General features: G+C 38.0%; 1 protein-coding gene across 3 annotated transcripts in view; it reads right to left on the bottom strand.

Annotated features, from left to right (window-relative positions):
* APBA1 (amyloid beta precursor protein binding family A member 1) overlaps positions 1 to 18,927 on the bottom strand; it is a 99,184-nt gene that overhangs the window by 4,264 nt on the left and 75,993 nt on the right. For 2 of the 3 annotated variants that reach the window (XM_082336546.1, XM_082336547.1), the window contains exons 4-9: positions 16,098 to 16,137; positions 14,341 to 14,486; positions 7,897 to 7,983; positions 7,123 to 7,308; positions 3,441 to 3,620; positions 2,411 to 2,623 (exon numbers count right to left, since the gene is read on the bottom strand). In XM_082336546.1, coding sequence (XP_082192672.1) covers positions 2,411 to 2,623; positions 3,441 to 3,620; positions 7,123 to 7,308; positions 7,897 to 7,983; positions 14,341 to 14,486; positions 16,098 to 16,137 — 852 coding nt within the window. Of the gene's footprint in view, positions 1 to 2,410; positions 2,624 to 3,440; positions 3,621 to 7,122; positions 7,309 to 7,896; positions 7,984 to 9,083; positions 9,117 to 14,340; positions 14,487 to 16,097; positions 16,138 to 18,927 lie in introns of all 3 variants that reach the window. The other variant, XM_082336548.1, reaches the window with a different exon arrangement.

Raw genomic sequence — 18,927 nt, 5'->3', positions numbered from 1 at the left:
AACTCCTTGCTAACAGAAGAAAATTTATTTTTCATGTCAGGGTGGTAAAACACTGGAACAGATTACCCAGAGAGGTTGTGGAGTATCCAACCTTGGAGTTATTTAAACCCTAGTGGGCACAGCCCTAAGCAACCTAAGCAACCTGCTCTACTTTGAACCAAACTGTTGGTCTAGACCAGCTTCAGCAGTGACTGCCAGCCTCAGAGACTCTCTGACTGTATAGCTCCATGAAAACCCAAACGTAAAAAGGCAGATAACTGCAATCTGACTCCTTGTACAACTTCAAGTATTCAGAGCTCTTGCAGGTTGTTAAGATATTTTTCTGAAATGCTTCAGTCACACAAAGGATTAGCCATAAATAAATACATAAATAAAATCCACATCAAGAAAGAAACGCTTTATAAAGAATACAGCAACTTCCATCTTACTTAATACAACACCTACCTACTTCTGAATTCCTTTTGTATGTACAATTGAAACCTGGGTCCCACTACAACTAACAGCTGTCTGACACTGACTGCAGAAGGCTAATTCTGAAAAATATTTGCTTATCTAGTCCCCAAGTCTGCTTCTGATAGTAGCCAGCACTAGATGCTTCTGAAAAAGATACAAGTAGCATGATACAATTAAGGAATAATCACCACATATGGAAAGCTTCTTCCGAGCTCTGTCAGTTTGCAATAGGTTTATGGTCAATTAGTAGCAGAGATTACATCCATAATACTGAAATTATCTTATTTGAAGTGCTTGCAACATATTCTTCTTATGTACATAATATTCTCATCTTTTGATAGGAGTCCTTACAGCATGCTAAAGAAATCTGAAATCCTGAGATATTTCTGCTGCATTTAGTGGTATATATACTTGTTACCAGAAGTACTATATGAACAGCTCCAGATGTACGGTTATGAAGACCTGCAGACACGCAGACTATCTTCTCTTTAGAAAGACAAAATAAATGGCTAGCAGTTCCTACGGCGACAGCAGTAAGTATCAGTGAGGAAGAGACAAGTCTGCAGAAGCTGGAAACAGCAAAGCTGGTTGTTTCTTTTTTTGAGAAAGTACAGACGAGCACAATGAAAACTCCCCCTGAAAAGGCTCTGAATCAGAGAAGCGTAATTCATCACAGTTTTAGAAATAAAACTGATGTGGGTTAGGAAACAAGTATGGCTACCATGAAAAGCCTAAATTGGCAGGGAGTTTTGTTCCACTGAAGCTGGCACAAAGATGTTTAGTATGTTTTTTTTTTTCCCCTTCCTTCACAAACATAAGACTGTTTTTGCCATGATTTTAGTACGCTACACTTCCAGGCTATCATTTCTACTCACTGAATCTAAAATGGCTGGTTCAGTGAGTTATGCATCTATTACTCATCATAACTCAGCATTAACACTTTTGGAATACAGAATGGGAAGTCTTTATAACAAACATCTTAATGTAAGTATTAAGAAACTAATCCATAGACAAAAAATTTACTTTGTAAATTTACTTTGTAAATGCAAAATTTACTTTGCAATTTAGAAATGTACAAAATGCAAAAAACCATATTACATAATACAACTTGTTACAAGAAAATTGCCTAAATAAAAAGTTTAACAGCATATTCCTAGAAATCAGAGAAGGATTTCTGTATAGTACACCACCAGCATTACATTACATGTCTACATTTTATGATCTGCAGGAGCTCTGAGGGGCTATTTCAATAAATAACAAAGTCTGTATAGCTTCATCTCAAACATTCCCTAGCGATGCATCTTTCCAGCTCTTGAAACTCTGATGTTTAAATATTTATTCCCTTGTATGCCATAGCTACCCCAGACATTGTTCAGTTCCAGTTGACCTACATGCTTTTTGCAGTCACATACTTTTCTGACATCTAGGAGAAAGCTCTTCTAATTAAAATACCCCATTTCGCCAAGTGAAGAGAAGCATCACACTTTCAAATAATTCGGGGAAAGTTCCTACAGAGGATAAGTATGTCTTTAATTCAAAGTTTAAAAGTTTTAAAAATAGTTATAAACAACAAAAAAAGCATCAGCTGTATTTCAGCCAGACACTAGCAGGTATTTAAACAGCTAATATGGCCTAGGACAATATTAGGCACCTGTGCCTCCATTTGTTACATAAAATTTTAAGTTTCTTCAGAGGTATATCTGGTAATATCCTCCTTCTGAACAAAATGTTCTCTTGTGAAGTTCTGCAGAGTCCTTGTCTATACAAGGAAACGGCACAGCTCTTTTTTTGGGAGTCAGAAAATTGGTGTAGCATAATTCCCACTGTAGTTTAAAGATCATGAGATGGAGTGCTAGACAAACATTTGGTAAGAATTTACTTAAGAGTTCTACACTTTCTGCTCTCTTATTATGTAATCCTTTTAAAAATGTGTAACTTCCAGAAACATTCTCCATACCTTTATAATGCTCTGACACGTTGAGAGTGGTAAACCAACCAAACTGGTCCCATTAATTGACATGATCTGGTCCCCTATGTTCAGCTTCCCAGACTTCTCTGCTGGTCCTCCATGCATCATATTGGCTATGATAACTGTAGGCAAAATGGATCCCCAGCCAGACTCCACAATCACTACACCTAGGATTTCTCCCTTTTGCTTTTCAATGTAAACCTGTATCGTGAGAAAAAAGTGTTTCAAAAAAAAGCTTCCTCACACCTACAGGACTAACAACCCCCATCCCTAACACTCATATAACCAACCAACACATATCTCTCCTGATTTGCAACCTGTGTTTCTAATTCAAAGGCAAAACAAAACAGGGTACACATTTTACTACATTTCATTTGTATTCAAACACATAATAATGAACATTACATAATATAGATTTTGCTTATTGCGACACAGCCGTCACAACTTATTTCTGCATATGAGCAGAGTAAACTGGAGTGGAAGAAACCCTGGTGCCACGGGCTTCGGTGGACAAAGCTAAACTGGAAGAGATTGCAGGAGTTTATGACTGTGGATTGGAAAACCACTAGCTGTGTGTTGCAGTGGTGCACTCGTTCATCTTTATTAACAAAGCTGCAAATCCTTTCAGCAAATACAATCCCTTAAAATCTGGAATCAGCCACTTTCACAAACACCCGTGCCTCTATAAATTTTATATTGTTTACTGTAATCTGCTAAATTGTATTGCTCTGTTAATCTGTTTTAAATTCATTTCATTAACATACAATGTCAAACATGTCTGAAAATTGTTTGGTAAAAGAACACAAACAGATGGTAAATCATTTCACTGCTGATAAATTTTGGGTTCGCTGTTTGCCTTTGAAGCAGAACTGATGACAGGGTGTCCTACTTGGGAGGATATTCTAGGCTCACTGAGGTCATTTACAGGAAGTATTAATGGTTTCCTGATTTCTGCCAGCATGGGCCTGCAACTGGTACAGAGCAGCTTAATGCTGTTATGGGAAGAAATGAGACATACATCTTTGCAGTTTTCAGATTTGGAGAAGTGAATCAGGTCATCATTGTACATGTCCTGGGTATTGAGCAAGTCACTATATTCCTTCTGGCTAAGGTCTTCTGGGTTGATTCCGTTCGCCCTCAGAAATTCCTGGTAGGCCACACTAAATGCTTGACCTATGGACTGTGCAATCAGCTGTGCCTGTAGCAGTTCCCAGAGAAGAGAAAAGAAAAAAGTGAAACATTCTTATGGTCTTGTCCACTGACACTTTCTCTGTTACAATCACATTGTAAAATGGATCATCAAGTCAAGCTGACAAACCTGTAAGTCAAGTTACTGCAATCCAGTTTAAAAAATATTTGTGCATTAAAAATGAATTTCAAAGACCCACAAAATGTCATCACATTCACCTGTGCCATGAATCCAGCTTGGTAAGCAATTATAAATGATAAATATAAATAAAGCAATCCTTTGACAGGTAGAAACTGCTAATATAGATGTAAAGGTATACCCGCTGCAGTGACTGTAGCTCGCACCTACAATTCTTCCCACATGTGCAGCTCCCAGATGGCTCTCCCTTCTAGCAGAGGCAATGCCATTCTCTGACAAGCCAGCAGTGAAAATGAAAATGTCTGCTAGAAAACACACAACCACATTTAAGAGGATATTTCCTCCTTTTCTTACCCGCCTTTAAAACCATCACGTCCATATTGGCAGCTCCTACCTCAGTCTCAGATGAAACAGGAACAGGTCAGCAACTAGTGACTGGATCCAGGCCTTGAAGTGACTGGAGATGGTCACACACATCTCCTTCTCCACCCTGCTACCTCCTTCAGTGCCTCCCCCCTACACTTCTTGTTTCCCTCTCTCCAAATCCCATGACTCTGCCAGTTCCCTGCCCCTTCCTTCTCAGCCTGACCTTTGCATGCACCCTCTTGCACCTGCAGCTTCCCATAGCCTTCTCTGCACCTAAATCCACCAAATACGCCACTCACTAGAATGCATTGCTCCCACTGTGAGCTGTTCTACATCTATACCAGTGGGAGAGAAATTGCGCACAAGGCAGATACGGGGAAAGCTCTGCGTCATGCAAGGTGCTTGCAGCTGGAACCAGCAGAGCAGAGGGATGCCTCCCTCGGAGGCAGTGACCATGGTCAGTATGAGACAGGTAATGGACAGGAGAGGAAAACAGCACAGCATGCTGCAGAGCGCTGCTGCGCGTAACTGGGGGGATACGTGCAGCAAGCACTGTGTAGCGCACAGCAGCTGGCTGGCCATGATGTGTCCTGAAACAGTCCCTCGGAGCACCGCGTTGGCTGTGGCGAAGGGAGGGAAGAGGAGTGCTCCACAGCTGACAAGGTAGCCCTGGGGGAGTGCTGGTGATGAATGAATACTACTGAGGTGTACTTTTACACAGCCTATGAGCTGTATTTAAAGTCCAGTTTGGTCCCTAATTAAGGAAAAGTTCCCAACCCTGAAACAAAAAGTTGGTGGTATCCCAAATCAACTCAAACTAGCCCTAAACCTGCTGATGAGAACAGCATGACTGCTGTTGCTGAAAAGGCCAGTATCTAGACTGGCAGTATTTTACCAATGCTCAGATCAACCCAGTTTTGGCAGTAAGAACAAGACAGCAATAAAATGGGAAAACTACACCTCCATAGGTCAGTAACCTAGGTGAGGAGACAAATGCCGACTTTATATTCATACACATGTATCTTCTCTCCAAGAAGAGATCAACTCCCATTTCGACACCCAGCATTTGGACACGTCACTAAGGTTCAGGTCATTTGAAGATCCAGCTCTAAATACAGTTGAAAATTTGGTGTTGTCCTCCTCAGATAAGGACTCTTCCAAGCAGAGACACATTCTGGCCAACACCCGCTTGAGGGCTTACGGCTTCTCTGTCAGTTACTGGGTAAATTCTTCTGAATACCCAGCTGCCTCAGAAGAAGAAAAGGTGACAATGATACATACATGGGGTTTGTAATATAAACACGCTGTACTACTCCACTGGATGTACAAAATCTTTGACGCTGCCATCTCTGTACTGCTAACAGGTGCTACAGTGTTTCCATTCTAACTCTTAATCATTTGGGTATTTGAGACAAATTTTGCAAGCTATTTGTGAACTCAGGAGAGCCAATATAATCTCCTGCAATTTCTCAGCATATTTTCACATCACTGAGCAATGCCTTTATTGGCCCTACAGGCATGTACTTTCCAGGCCAATATCTAGTGGCATAGGCACATCTGACACAAATATGGGATGATCCAAACACACCGCAGAAAGTAATGTCAGTGATCCCCGAAAAGCAGCATGGATTCCAGCCTGCCGACGTATTAATAGCAGCCTGGGAAACAGATCCAGGAAATCTGGATGATAGTCAGACCACCGCATGCCGAAGGAATATAAGCCCCAGCCTCTGGCATCTGACAGTTTGATTTTTGCTTTTTCTACGGGCCAGTAAGAGAGCCAGCAGTGTCCAAACTCGTGGCTAGAAATACAGGAACAGCAGCCTCAAAGCGGGCACCGTATCAAGTGATATTAAGCCAAAAAAAATTGGCTACTCTTTTTATTTTCACACCAGTTTCTTGAAAGGCTTTGCAAAACTGGCTTACATGTTATTTCAGGGAAAACAATCCATAATTTTTTATGCTCTCTGTCAAAATTTTGTTAGAGGATTACTTCTATCAGTGCTCTTGTCCTGACTTTTTAACCTCAGTGGCGGGTCATATATGTACATTCATCTGCAACTGGATAATTTATCCACACATGGCTTTAGAACAGATTCATCATTACATAAAACCAGCTGCTTATTCAAGAAAACCTTCCCATCTCAAAGTCCTTGCCGATACACTGTAGAGTGGAAGACATATGAGGATTTTATAAGAAACTGGTATTTTCACCTTACTTCTCTTAAGTAATACTCTGCTATTTGGAGGGCTTAGAACTGAGATTTTTTTTTTCCCCCAAATTATTAGGGCTAACTTGATTGTGAACCCAACAGCTACATATTAGCCACTTCAATCTGATATGTTTGATTTTACCTTTCAGTTACTAAGCATTAAAAAGTGCATAAAATCAGCAAGTGATGCCCTTTGATTGTGAAGATAAGATACCAATTTCTATGTAAGGTAACTTAGGAACCTGCACCATAGACTAAAATTTACTCAGTTGTGTCTCTATTCAGCATACTTTGGGATTGCTGGAATTACCAACTTTCTTTGCTGGCTTTTTGGTATGATGTCAGCAACTACTCCCCAACATAAGTCCCCTCCTCCTCCTCCAAAAAAAAAAAAAAAAAAAAAAAAAATCACCTTTCTAGTATGTATCAATGATCCTTGATGCAATACTTGGGATTAGAATTTCCCTAGGAAAATAAGCATCTCTGATAGACTTTCACTCTCACATGCAGAATCTGAGCTGGTATTTGTAAGCTGTGGCAACTGGACCCTCCTGTCGTTGTTACTTGGAGGCACTGAAGGAGCTTAAAAATGGGAAGCGTTTCTATAAACATCAATTTCATGAGTAAGATGTCAGATCCAAACATGCAAACAGAAGGCAAGTTCCTCTGTTTAGATGAACTATTTGGTTGCAGTTAATGAACAAAAAGAGGACCACTTGCAATGGACTTCAAGCCTACCAAAATGTGCCTACGTTTCCACCCCTAGAAAATTACAAGACAGAGTAATTCCTTACATCCTCAGACTCAAAGACATGGCAAATCATTTTGTACTGCCTCTTTCCGTCTTGGGAAGGGTGAGATGCTTCCACATTATCCTGGGAGTTAGACCGTGGCATTCGCCTACGAGCCATCAGAACAACTATATTTCCTATATCTGCAATGTAAGAAATGGTCCGCAGGGGATGATCCATCATGGTTTCCTGGGGAATACAAAAAACAACATGACCCACTGTTTCAACAAAGTTCTTATTGCACACCTAGTATTATGAAAACAAACAAATGGCAATGTAAGACCTTTGTTAAGTGAAGCCTGTAATACCTGTCATGCATGAAGTGAGATGCCAATAGAAAACAAGAGCTTCACTTTCCAAAAGCAAAAAGCAATTTTTACAAATTAAAGTTGTGTTTTCTGTGGAAAAGCACATAAAAACCTCAGTATCAGAACCTGAATATGCTGGGCATGTATGTGCAAAGGACTATGAACTGCAGATTTTCACAACCAAACATCTTGGGCTACTCTGGGCACAATCAATACTTGACACATTATGGCTCATAAGAAATGAGCTGGCTGCAATTAGCTTACCCACAAATTCTAATCATTTCTACAGTCAGACACACCAGAGTAATTGCAAGTATGACACAGTTCTTGAGCATGGATTTCTTACTAGGAAATCCTGGAGTGAAATACAAGAGCCAGCAGTTTTTGAAGGACAAATTTTGGCAGGTAGGTGAAAGTCTATTTCAGTAGCCTACTACCACAATAGTGACACAGGCATCTTTGTCTATACCTGTGTGTCTGCATTCAGTACTTTTATTCTCTGTGTAGAAATGAAGAGGTCCACTTCAGTCATGGGTTGAGATTCACCTTCTGGAGCCTGCAAATAAATGTATTAGAGTCAAACAAACACGTTAGGCAACATACTTACTAATGATGTTAGCTCACGAACAGGGGCGCACTAAGACACAGTCACCAGAACAGCAATGCAAGGTAGAGTATTAGACTGCAGAAGCTAAAGATAAACACAAAGATATGGAAACTATATATATATACACATGTGAAAGTGAACTGGGTATTCTTTGAAACATAGTTAACCCCATAAAAACTTCCTTGATATTTTTCCTGATTCAGTAAAATTATACCTGACTGCAGCATGAACTATAAAAAGATTTCATTAAAATCAAAATGATTCTCCCATTTTCTCCACACTATGGATCCCACTTTAAAGAAGGTTTTTCACACAAGCCATAGAAAGGCCTAACAGTGTATCTTGCCTAAGGAACTTCTGTATGGGCTAACAGTGACTGCCGAGACCAATGGAAAAACCTGTACCACAGGTTGGTACAGTTTAAGCAATTCATAATGCAGTTCTGGTAAGAAGACCTTCACAGTCAGACAACATACTATTCAAGCACTAACACACTTTAGAAGTCATTTGTTAAAAGAAAGCAAATGCTTGTAATTTTTTAAAAAATTAGATTTGTTAAAAGATACTTAAAAACTCCATAAACGAAACTTATTACTGAGTCAATCTCAGCATATTACTGCGTGTATATACATAATGTTTTTTTCTTTTTTGCATCCAGCAATTTGACACTTCTGTGAATCAAACAAAGCACTCTTATAGAAAGATAAAATTAAAAAAAAGACTTAATCTATCATTTTACAGAGTTAAAACCTTTGCCGTGTCAGTCCTGTTTCTTTAGTACACATTTTGGGTACTGCCTGTAACCATTTAATAAATCCAATCTTTACTCTACTTCTAACATGAAATGGCTAATGATAAGCAACAAAAAATGGCCAATCAGGCAACTGATTTCTGAGAAATGTCAACTTGTATGGTGGCTCAGAAATAAATCTTAAAAAAAACTTGCTGGATGCAGAAAATAAAAGCACAAAATAAAAAGAAAGGCAAAAAACCCTCCCAGAAAACAAAAGAACAGGCATAACATCAAGCTGATGGAGTTTGTACTGCACCTTCTTCCTGCTTTTGGCTAATTTCTGGGCCATCTGCTTAGCATGGAACAAACAGAGACAGGAGAATAGTTAGAAAAGAACTTACAGAGACTCCAAGTCAAGCAGGAATCTGCATGCTAATGCCAGGGCTCACAGACTACTACCTGTTCTAAATTAGTCCCTGCTTAGATTAATTTCCTCCTTTTCCTTTTGGCTTAAAAAAAAAAAAAAAAAAAAAAAAAAAAAATCATGTTTAGCACAATTACTCTAAAAAATTAAAAGAAACCACACCAAAAGAGTCAGGAAGAACACAAAAGGATTTTTTTTTTTCATTTAAAATGTTACTTGCAACAAACAAGGGGGTTTTTTGGTGTTTTTTTTCCTTGGGGGTTTTGTAAAGGAAAAAAAAATGGAGCTTTCCCTCATTTACAGCAGTGTAAATCATGAGATTACTTCTTTTGAAGCAAAAAGGTGAGAGAAGAATCTTAACCATTATCATTCTGGCTTTTCCAGATCTAAAGAATTTAGATTCAGGTTTTCTAATGCTCTCAAACTTAAACAGCCTTCAAAAAATAACCTCCCTAAAACTATGCTACTTTTTCCTAGAAAAACAAAATGACAGAAGGAAACTTTCACCTCCATTTTCTCCTCCTGTGCAAATATACGCATACCAATATTAGCATTGCATATCTGGACAAGAGGTTTCCCTGTGACACCTGCACAAAGATATGCCCATACTACCACATTTTTTTCAAGAAGGCAGTGGAGCATGTACTTCAGTTGTACAAACACCTGAACACAGGTCTCTTGTCACTAAGTAGTTTAACTGATCTACGTCCAGAGATATATCAATCCATTGCAACAAACTGATTCCTTATGTGCCACTACTGTGGCAACAGTAACACCACAAATAAGCGTCATTCGTACAGTCTTGCAATCGTTAATTCAAACCAAGGTGAACTGAACTTACAGACCTGCTTACTGAAGAAATGCAACACTCACCAGGCTGGCAGATATCCTTTTACTTCGAACAGTAACAGCCTCTTACCTAATTAACTTAATAGGTGTTCTTGTGGTGGGAAGGAGGCTCACTATTACAGGCTTCACAGAGATTCATGGCTAGCTACTTTTATGAAGAACAAACAGGAGGCCTGAATCACAAGACACATCAAATGTTTTATACTGATGCTCACAACTTAAATCTGTCAGGTTTCATCCTAACAAATCTGAAAGCAGCTACTGAAACTTTAGACTGTGCTGCTTATTTACGAACATAAACATTCTCATACCAGCTTTTAGTCACTTTTTTCAAACTAAGAAATATTTGATAGCGTGGTGACTGCAAACTATTGCAAAAGCAATTAGAACTGCCTCATGCTGCTCTTAATTACATTAATATTAATTGACATTGGTACTCAGAAATAATGTATTTATCTTGAATAACAGCTGCCTGCTATACACTAGGCAAGGGTGAGACACTCATGAGATAGAGCATTTAAATTGCTTTCCAAAATCAAGCTGCCCTTCACACAGTTCTCCCCCCCCCCAACTCTACAGAGTGATGGACCTCACAAAAGAAGAAAAGCACAGGCCAAAAAGAAGAAAAAGGGGGAAAAAATCATTGAGCTAGAGGTTTACAATGCAGAATCAAAGATTAATCAAAATACACTATCATTCAATTTATTGAAAATTCTGCTCTGGTCTTAGTGGTATTGCAATTTTTTGAACAATAACTTTCAAATATTTCATAAAACTAAGGTAATGACATGGAACAACCAATTTCAATAAGTGATTTAACACTGCACAGAAATGTCATAAAAGAAGTTATGGTCCATGAAAAAAAACAAATTAGGATAATTCTATGCAAGACACTTTATCAGACAAATCCTCTTTTTCACTATGTTATTTTGCTAATTTAGATCAAAAGATTCTTTTTATATTCTTAAAAAAACCAGAAAGTACCTAATCTAAACAATTTTTTTTTTTTTTAACTTACAGAGTCCAGGCTTTTCATTTAAGGTAAATGAAATGTAACTATAAATCCAGTAGCAATTTCCAAAATTATAAATTGTTAAAAACCAGCAAGCTTCCACTTTTGCCTCAGGGATGTCTTAAACATACCCAACTCATTTAACCTCTACAAAAAATGTTCTGCAACTCAGTGAACACCAAGATGACACTGAGTAAATACAATGTGCAGAATATTAAACTATTTCCACATATGGGTTCTATCTTAAATTACATTCAGTAATTAAATCAGTTGTTATCCAGAAATGTTCAAACCTGCCACACAGCTCAAATCTGCTGATGAAAAATAAAAATGAAGGTTAATTGTTAGTTCACATATGAAACGTAACAGCACAGATCAGCTGTGAATTGTAACCATGAACATTATCTCTTTTACTGTTATTAAGTATTATGGATCCACTCCAAGTAAAATGTGAAAAGATATTTCTTTCTATGCTATCTGAAGAAATGAGACTACAGTCTGAAAATGGTGAAATATCTTTTCTATTACTAAAAGTACCTCCTAATGGAAATATGAAATAACTGTGTCTGACAAATGCCTTCAAAGCAGTGTATCTGTTTTAACTTAGTTGGACTTCACAGAGATGAACGCCCAAGCAAGAAAACTCCCAACTCATGTACTTTTAACTGAAGAGGTACTTGTTTAAAGAAGCAGCATGGAAAATTGTTTTCAAAATCTGTTCATATTCTAAATGAATGAATATGTGGTCTGAAGGCTCTGCTAAATGGAAGCATTAAAGGGATTATTAAATTCAAAAGGAACACACTCATATGGAAGGTATGTGTACACAGTGGGCCTTAAACAAAGCTCTTTCCCCCTTTTTAATGCTCTTAACTTCAAGTCTGAAAATTTTTAAAAGCTCATTCTTAATTCATAACCTCTGTTTTCTTTAACTAGAGAGAAATGTTTCACATGCAACACCTAACATACTCTAAGCAAACATGAGTAGGGCATAAGTATCATAGTCATTGTGTGAGCAATATTTTACACATTTAGGCTAAAGGCCATCTTATGCAGTGATGAATCTAGCAGCAGGAACTCCACCTGTCATAATGAATTTCTCACTAAAAAAGTTTAGCTTTAATGGCAATCAGCAACAAAATCCACCAAAACCAACCCTAATAAACCAAAGACCCTAAGGTGCAGCGAGGTATATTTACACTACCTGAGCTTCGCCTAGAAGCAGAAAAGCAGTAACTGTCAAAGAAGTGTACAATGGTATTGTGCGCCATGCAGTAAGCCAACAGTTTTCTGAAATGCACTTACGGTTTCAGAAAATTACGCACACAAGCTAGGGTTTTACTAGGTCAACAATGCAACTACTTAGGTCTCCACCCTGAGACAAACTTACTACAACCGAGAATATGCATGCCTGCTGATTTATATGGATGTATAAATTATGCATTTTATGAGTGAAATTACCTAAACAGATTTCTTCTGTTTTGAGGCTTAGCAGTGCTGAGGCATAACAGAATCCTCTAAAGAAGAACTTTATTTTGGTAATGAATTTCTAAGAAATTCATTTGGTATCAGAGAAAGATTCTACACTCTTATACCTCATAGATCCGCTTTGAATCAATTCTGTTCCAGTTTTCTCTAACACATCCCTTCAGTCTTCGTCTATTGTGTACTCCCACAGAAGCTCTCCCTCATAGGTGCAAATTTCCTGCCCAGCCACAGGCTCAAGTTCAGCTCCTGATACCAGTTGCCTAAGACAGCTGATGCTAATCCTTCCTTTCAACTCCCAGTGATGCATCCCTCCTAGATCCAGCCTCAGCGAAGCCCTTATTTCTCTCCCTTCTCTATCTTACCTTTAGTTTCTTGTGCATTCAAATCAGATAACTTTTCTACCATGCGGCCAAGCATCAGGAAAGAACACACGGGGACTACTAAACAGACAGGCACAGCCTTACTTGCACCCAGAGCAGGAAAGAAGCAGACTCTGTAAGGGAAAGTCTCCACTGTGGCTTTGGGAAGAACCCACCAAGACCTGCTGGGGTTGAGAAAGCTGAGTGAAAAATCTTTTTAAAAAATGTCACTGAATCCAGTCTCCAATGAACACAGACAAATCACTCTTTTTCAAAAGGCTCAGTAGCTGCTTAAGTTTGTGGAAACTTCTACAGAGATGGCAGAAGATGACTTATCTGGAACAGGAAGGCTACATCCCTGCCTCCTCCAAAATGCTAGAGCGTTAGTGATTTTCAGAGACAAGGTTACAAGACCTCATGTATTTGAACATCAGCAAAATTAGAACTTCTGGAAGTGTCTCAATGCTTCTAGTTGGAGCTTCCCTGTGAAAGTTTCATACACAGACCGAACTGAACACCTGGCATGGAAAACATTGGAAGGAATAATAACAGTAGGAAGCATCAGGTGAACTTAATAGATAGTCTCTCTTCCTCTCTCTCTTATACAATTGCACACAGAGTCTGAGTTGGAATTCAAAATAAACTATACAAAAGAAGAACACACAAATATTAAACTAAGGAAAACTTTCAGATGAGATTGTGTTGGTTAGCTGAATTAGCAGAAGATGAAGTTGGGTGCCTACCACCCAGTCATGTATGGGTAGCAGGAATATTGCAGCATACTCTACAATCCTGCAATATTTCATCCACACGCCTTAATTTCAGCTGACAATGTCATCATCGTAGCTTATAATACAGCAGCATACCCATTGCTTGTTGCGGCCTGTACAGAAATCGGTGGGCATTTCTGTTTTCCAAATAGTCAAAGCAAACAAACCAGATTCCAGGATAAATTAATTTTTTCCATACATCTCTGTACCACAACAGGCTTTTTTTTTTTCTTTTTAAATCAGCTCATAGCTGTTATGTGGTAAACAAACTAGTATCCACAGTAGGGTCAAAAATAACTGCAAATATTACCACAGTACCAGTTCCATCAAGAGCCAAGCCAGCTGCAGTACTTAGTAGTTATACCCTAAACCTGTTTTCCCTCAACACCCAGGTAATATATAACTTAGAACCACACTCACTTCAGATTCTGGCTTAGAGTACATAGCACAAGTATTACTACAGGGAATCAAAATGATCTGGTAACTTTTCCTTATCAGTCTTGTTCCAAAAGCAGCATTAAACGTGATTTATTTTGCAGAAAGAAAGATGAGTCACTTAACCCTTCTGAAACCACAGATAAGCCCACATGAAAAAACTACTGCATGCATAAGAAGTTCATATCCACAACCTTAAGGCACCCATATGAGAAGCAGCAGGAATTACTCCTCACCTTGATCCTGCTGACAGCCTCCTGAGCTTGCATCATTCTCACATTCTTGGAGGGGGTTTTATCAGAAAGGAGTTGAGTCGAGCCAAGGTAATTGGCAGCAAAAATGATTCCATCGATTAAGTCTTCAGGATCGCAAGGTCCAGGAACTGTAACACAGGAAAGCAGTCACTGAAGGAAATCACGCTGAACCACAGCAAAACAGCAGCACTGACAACGTGAGCCTGCACCTGATGGCTGCAAATCCTCTTCAGTTTAGCATGATGATATGGCGCCCAGTACTTTCAAAGGTACAAAACACCAAGCAAATGCTCTCAACATCTCTCCAGCAAAAGCTGTAATTGTTAATCCAGCCTGTCACTCACAATAACTCATTCTTTTGTGAGCAGGGATCACCCTGGAGCAAAATAATCTCTGTGAGTTTTCGCTGTTCGAAAGGGACAGACACAGTTACTCAGCTCGCCCCTCACCCACCAAAACCGGCCTCGCGGTTCCAAGACCAACAGCCCCAAGCAGAAAGAGGAAGGGCGCCATTTCATCGCAGCCGTCAGCTGCTTGCTCACTCGCCTGTAGCTGCAGCTAGCGCAACAGGCGGAGGAACCTCCCCGGGAATGCTTTACAGGTACAACACGGCTCCCCTTACCAAGAAGACTGACTGCCCACTTAAGCAACGTACTTTTATGCCACAGACCTTTAAAAATCATTCTTAGTCTCAACGAGGCTATTGAGGTAAAGTACGGAGTTAAATAAAAACGCTGTTAAGTACACAGAGCGCGGGCTCTCCTGATGGCAAAACAACTGTCTCAGTCCCACAGATTCTTCATGATCTGACTCCCATCAACTTCTGCGGAAAGTTAGAGGGTGGTGAAGCGTTTAGTGCCTAACTAATGCAAATACTTACAAAGCAGCATTTATGATCCGTAAGTGTTTTGGTGTTTGGCGACTATATCTAGAAATTGTATATGTAAAAATGTTCTATTTTAACACCTTGCTACATGTTAAAATTGTCATGATCCAAAAGGGAGGCTGGTTAACCTAAGAAGCTTCTTGTTTTCTTACAAGTAAGGAAAAGCAATTGACGTTCAAGAGAAATGAAAATGCAAATCATCTTAAAGAATGCTAATGGTAAAAATGTCCATATTTTATAACCAAAAAAATAAACTGTTTTCAGGTTTGCCGTTTTTTCCTCTAGGAAGAAAGCGAAAACCCTACAATATCAGAATGGAGTTTTTATTAGTTCAAGGGGTATCTTGAGATACAATGAAATTATTATCTGAATTATTTCTGAATGAAAGTGTAGCATAGGTGGTAGCAAGTTTTTCTTGGCCTGCTAGTGCATAAAAATGGAAAATTTGTTTTTCTAAGGAATTTTGCACTGGACCAAGATCTAAGAAAAGCTTAGTTTGCAATTTTTTTTTTTTTTTTAAGGAGGGGAGGATTATTTAAGATATCCCTTGATAAACAGGGCTACCACTAGGAGATGAATTTCAATTCTAAGAGAGATCCTTCATTTCTGTAAAATTCCAAAGCTCGCTTAGTTTCAAAACAATATATGAAATTTATATTAGTTTCTGAACTTCTGAAAGAGCATAGTAGGATTTAGCTTAGGTTCCAGATAGGACACAATTTAATCTATATCAGTATACCCAATGATAGCAGCTTTTCTATTCAGCAAATAAAAATAAAATTGTATACATTATGAATACTGGATTTTTTTTTTTAATATGAAAAAACATTCAGAAACTGTAGAACAATCTTACCTTCAACATAGGTTGGAAATGAAGCCAAGCTTTTTCTGGACTGTAATTAAGACAAAAAGGTTTTCAAACAGAACAGAGCATGCACAAATATGCATTAAAAATTTCTCCATGCCAAAAAAAAAAAAAAGTAAAACAGCCATAGTTATTAGCAAAGGAAGATCATCATTTATTACGATTTATTATTATATGTAGTATTTTCAAACTCTAAGCACCTACTAGAGTTAAATTCTCTGTATTCCGTTTGTGTCATTATCTATCAGGCAAGACACTAGGCTCAGTTTTCAGTCACTTGTTGGTGTTCAGTAGTATACCCGTCAGTATACCAGGTAGACAGTCAACCGTCTACCAATAAGTGCTCTCCTTTTACTAATCAAGAAGTATGCAGGAAAATACATCATATCTCAAAGACACTGCATCTTCCAACTACAAATAAATACATGCAGGAATATATAAAATTACACTATATTGTTGTTATTCATGACTGAAACCGTCAGCCCAGTCAGTTATTCATTAACAAAATTCTGTTATTCATTAACCAAATTCCATTATTCATTAGGAGTGTTCTTAGATGTTCTCACATTAATACAGCCTATAAAAAGCTTTCTAAATTTGAACAGGTTAGGTAGCAACCTGTATTCTGTGGGATAACTGAATTCACTAACACTTCACCAACTATCTTTACACTGTACCAAGCACAAAACCACGCCTGGTAGCTTCAATTTCATAAAAGGTGAACAAATAAAAAAAATTCTGACTTGCATATGTAAATACACAGTCTCAAATAAGACGTTACTTCCAACTGCACTTTTATGTGAAAGACTCTGTGGCTAACACTTGAAACACCTGAAAGCTACAACTTTCAGTGAGTAGGACTCACCATTTTGTTATAATCAATAACATAAAAGACATATGAAAATTTATCAAAGAAAATTCTGTGTGGAAATACATAGATGGTAATAGATATATTGAAATATCTGCTGTTGCAGATAAGAATTTTGGATAGTCCAAAGATTACAAAACTTTACTGAATCTACAACTGATCATATTAGCAGTAACTCCTCCAATGGCTGCTTAATATAGTTTTATTAAAAGAAAATCTATATATGATCAGAACAATGCATAATATCTTAGACAACTTCCAGTGTATTTCCAGACAATGTCCACTGAAATATATGTCAAATTAGTTTCCTTTATAACGGGCAACTTACTAGGTTCTGTGTATTAGTGGAAAAAACAGGTAAACTAGGAAGGTCACAGTTACGTGACAGGTCGAGTGACTAACCCCAGGGACTGTACTCCACTGTAACAAATAGAAAATGGATGCAACAAGTAATATTTTTCAACCAACGATGGTCGTCTTGCTATAAAATAAAACAACTTGTGAAATAAAAACAAAAGGTGCGTGACACAAACACCAGAGCCTGCGCAGCAGGCTTTAAGTACTTGCTGTTCCTTATGAAAATGACTACGCTGTAATGCCAAACCAAGAAAGCTCTCCATCAGAAATTGTACTAACATAAATAAAGATGTCGATAAACAACGATCTCCCGCTGCCAAAGCATTTAAGCTGCTGTGAGGACACCGACATGCCTTTTCAGATCTGTGGCTCTTTCATCTCTTCAGATGAATGTTTTTACTGGACCACCTACCCATAGAGACTTCAACAATTGCTTGTAATTGCGGCTGGTGTAGTGCTAAGAGGGAGATTCGACCACTGGACTTTGACAGGCCTAGAGGACAAATCCCTTACACACCAGAGACAGCTCATGCATATAAATGCCCTTTCCATAGTACTTTTATTTATTTTATTTATTTTAAACTGAGTGAACAAAGTCTGTAATTACAGACTTGGCAACTATTCAGCAATCTGACTAGCTGATGTAACTTCTTTTCAGGACACAGTGGTGTAAACTGTCATCATATATGCTTTAACTGCAAAAGCTAACACAAAATTAAGTTTTTTTGTTCATTACCCAGGTTGAAAGACATTCTACGAAAACCACAGGAATAGTAAACTAACAGGTAAAGTTACCAATAGGAGGAAAACTACACCTTTTAATTTTACATAGCCATAAATAATGAAACATCAAGGTCATTAATATTTCATTACTCTTGTTACTCTTGTTGCCACCTAGTATTATAAAATTTATATTTTAAAAAAAGTTTTTACTAGGACCTAAAAGTCATTCCCCAAAATTATGAGGCTGTTTTATCACTGTTCTTGCATTGGAAGTACTAAAGCAGGCATTATTGCTCATCTGAGGGAAACAAATAGCCTGACATGTCCTACAGTGAAACCTGGTTTATCACCTCTGACACTACGTATAAGCACATGCTAAAAACTGAAATAAGTAGCGTCTTGTTTGTTTTCTTCCTTAGGGTAAGTGTATCAGTATCTGAAAACTGCTAAAAGTTAGGATATATATGAAGTCACAAAATCTGCACTGAAGAAAGCTAAAGGCTTTAACAAACTAACAATATAGCAGACGAAAATTTAACGGCACAAACTATTGTTGAAGGCTTTAGCACATGAAAAATAATAAGTTTCTTAAGTCTTTTGAAACCTTTCATTACTTTCTAAATGGAAATACAGACTAGTGCAAATACAGACTAGCACAAATACATACATGTTACAAGCTTTTTTATTCCTTGATAATAACAAAAGAAAAAGAGAAAGAATGGATTACTAATTAGTGTTTCAATTTTAATCAGTATTTCCAGTTATAGTAGAACAGTTTTTTTCATTGTGGAAGATAACTCATTCATTGCTATCAGTAACAATATGGGATGTTGTTAGACTACAGTTTCTAGATTTTTTTGAAGTTGAAAA

Source organism: Platalea leucorodia (genome assembly GCF_965183815.1).
Source record: "Platalea leucorodia genome assembly, chromosome: Z".
NCBI lineage: Eukaryota > Metazoa > Chordata > Aves > Pelecaniformes > Threskiornithidae > Platalea > Platalea leucorodia.
Note: the sequence above shows the minus strand (reverse complement) of the source record. Positions and strands in the feature narration are given on the sequence as shown.